The following is a 2096-nucleotide window of genomic DNA, read 5'->3' as shown; positions in this document are numbered from 1 at the left end:
ACAGCACGTGTAGGACTCGCATAACACTGCGACTCTGAATTTTTAATCCCCCGTAACTTGTAAAATAAATTGAACTGAGAATCAATGTTCAAATTGATAGTAATGCTTTGAGAATGTTTCCTATTTCACATGATGCATGTATTTTTTATGTTTTCTACATAATCAATTTTACTACAAATGCATAAAATCCGCAGTTTATTTATCAGTGTAATTATTACTTACCATTTATTCATTGGATCTAATATCGGTTTGGCATTGCAAATAAGAGAACCTAATAATGTATTAGTAGTTTGCGATCTTGCTTGTAAAGTTTTCATTAATGCAGGAATGTTTACAAACATATCGTCATCTGTTTTCATTAGGTATTTAGCTTGGCCACAATTCGATGTTATCCATTTTAACATCATTACAGACTTCAATGTCAAATTGTTATATGTGTCAAGAAATTTTTCCTGAATAATATCATTATATTGATGGCTTTCTTCTGCTATTATGTTCTGCAACGTAATTCATTATTGATTTATGTATCTTTCGTTAACTAATCACGAGAGTTAGATACATACATTAAATGTATCATTATCACTTTGTCCCAGAAGAAATGCTACCTTCACAGTTGAATTATATACACCGTCTAAATTATTTTTATTAGCCCAAGTATTTCGTATAGCTGTTCTAGCTTTGAAATTCATAACAGCTGAACAAATAATTATTAGCAGGTACGATGATGGAGAACATATGTTTGAAGGGCTTAAAACTGAAGTTGTATTTTCTGGATGTATATATACACAAACATCTCTTGAGGTATTGTATGTCCATCCTTGCAGCTGTGCTATAAATCATTAATGAAACAGAAAAAAAAACACTGTCTTTTTTTTTAATTCCATAGAGAAAATTCTATTAAGAAGTTCCCTTCTTTAAGCTTTAATCTTATGCATACGAATTTTTCTTTAGCATTATACCAGCATACTACAAGCGATGGAACAAGGAAAATTCATATACACTGCTAATATTTCTTCTACTCTTCAGATCTTTTTGCTAATAGTAATAATGTAGATTACTGTTGTTGCTATCATAGCTATATAGTGTGTAAGGGGTTGATTGTACGTGAAAAAATACAGTAATCTCCGGTATATGGCCACTGATGGAGACTGGGCTTGGCTAAATAGAGTGTTCGCGATAATTTATACCATTATACCAGTTTTTTCGTAAACGGTAAACATTGGGAAAAAGCCGAAGACGAGAAAGTTGTTGCATAAAATTTCATTCTATATTTTTAATTCATTTTTTCATGTAGAATCTGTCCCTAACAATCTTTGTATTTACACTTGTTTTCATAATAACTTTTATCCTATTTTTAAAGCTTACATTTATATTATCAATAGAGAATTTAAATATGTTACTCCAGGCTAATAATTAAAAATAAAAAAAGTGAGAGATCGCTACATACAGATGAAATACTATTTATAAGTATACCATTAGTATAGTATACAAAGGTAGTAAATGCATACCTACTGAGGCTATCAAATGTGAAACACCAATATGCTCTGCAGGAGATGAAGTCTCACCTAAGCCTAAAAATGGACCTTGGGCAGAATGGTATGCTGGCACATACAACAAACCTAATGTAGCCAGGATTACGAATCCTACTGCTAATCTTCGAACAAAGGATATTCTCCCTTTAATCGTTCCATTATTATTATTTATATTGGTGGCTGATGGCAATTCCAATGGCAATAATCGTAATCTGTCCATCTAAAAACAGATTATGTACACTTTTAATCTTTAATAAACATTTGAAATAATCTTCTTTCTTAAATTTATCATTATTGAACAAAATCATATTAATTGAGTTTCCAATATGCTTGTCTTAGCATGAAAATTAGTTATTTAGTAAATATGATTAAATCTTGCCAAGAACAACACCGAGTCCCTTGATTAAACAATAGTAACAATGTTATCAACAGTTCTAAACGTTCGATAATATCAAAGTTGAATGAAGTAATAAATCAAGTCGTTATGATACTAAGTACTAAGAGTTTTATGGCACAACTTAAATTTTGCAGACTTATTTTTATAAAATGGGTAACGGTTACTAT

At 30.5% G+C, this 2096-nt stretch overlaps 1 protein-coding gene across 3 annotated transcripts in view; it reads right to left on the bottom strand.

Annotated features, from left to right (window-relative positions):
* Nucleotides 1-1779, bottom strand: part of LOC108624582 (beta-1,3-galactosyltransferase 1) — a 3921-nt gene extending 2142 nt beyond the window's left edge. For 2 of the 3 annotated variants that reach the window (XM_018023979.2, XM_026813219.1), the window contains exons 1-3: nt 1509-1779; nt 564-829; nt 223-497 (exon numbers count right to left, since the gene is read on the bottom strand). In XM_018023979.2, coding sequence (XP_017879468.1) covers nt 223-497; nt 564-829; nt 1509-1752 — 785 coding nt within the window. In that variant the 5' untranslated portion in view covers nt 1753-1779. The remainder of the gene's footprint in view (nt 1-222; nt 498-563; nt 830-1508) is intronic. The other variant, XM_018023980.2, reaches the window with a different exon arrangement.
* Nucleotides 1780-2096: the final 317 nt, after the last annotated feature.

The sequence above is a fragment of the Ceratina calcarata genome, unplaced genomic scaffold (assembly GCF_001652005.2).
Source record: "Ceratina calcarata isolate Rehan_Ccalc_2016 unplaced genomic scaffold, ASM165200v1 scaffold319.2, whole genome shotgun sequence".
NCBI lineage: Eukaryota > Metazoa > Arthropoda > Insecta > Hymenoptera > Apidae > Ceratina > Ceratina calcarata.
Note: the sequence above shows the minus strand (reverse complement) of the source record. Positions and strands in the feature narration are given on the sequence as shown.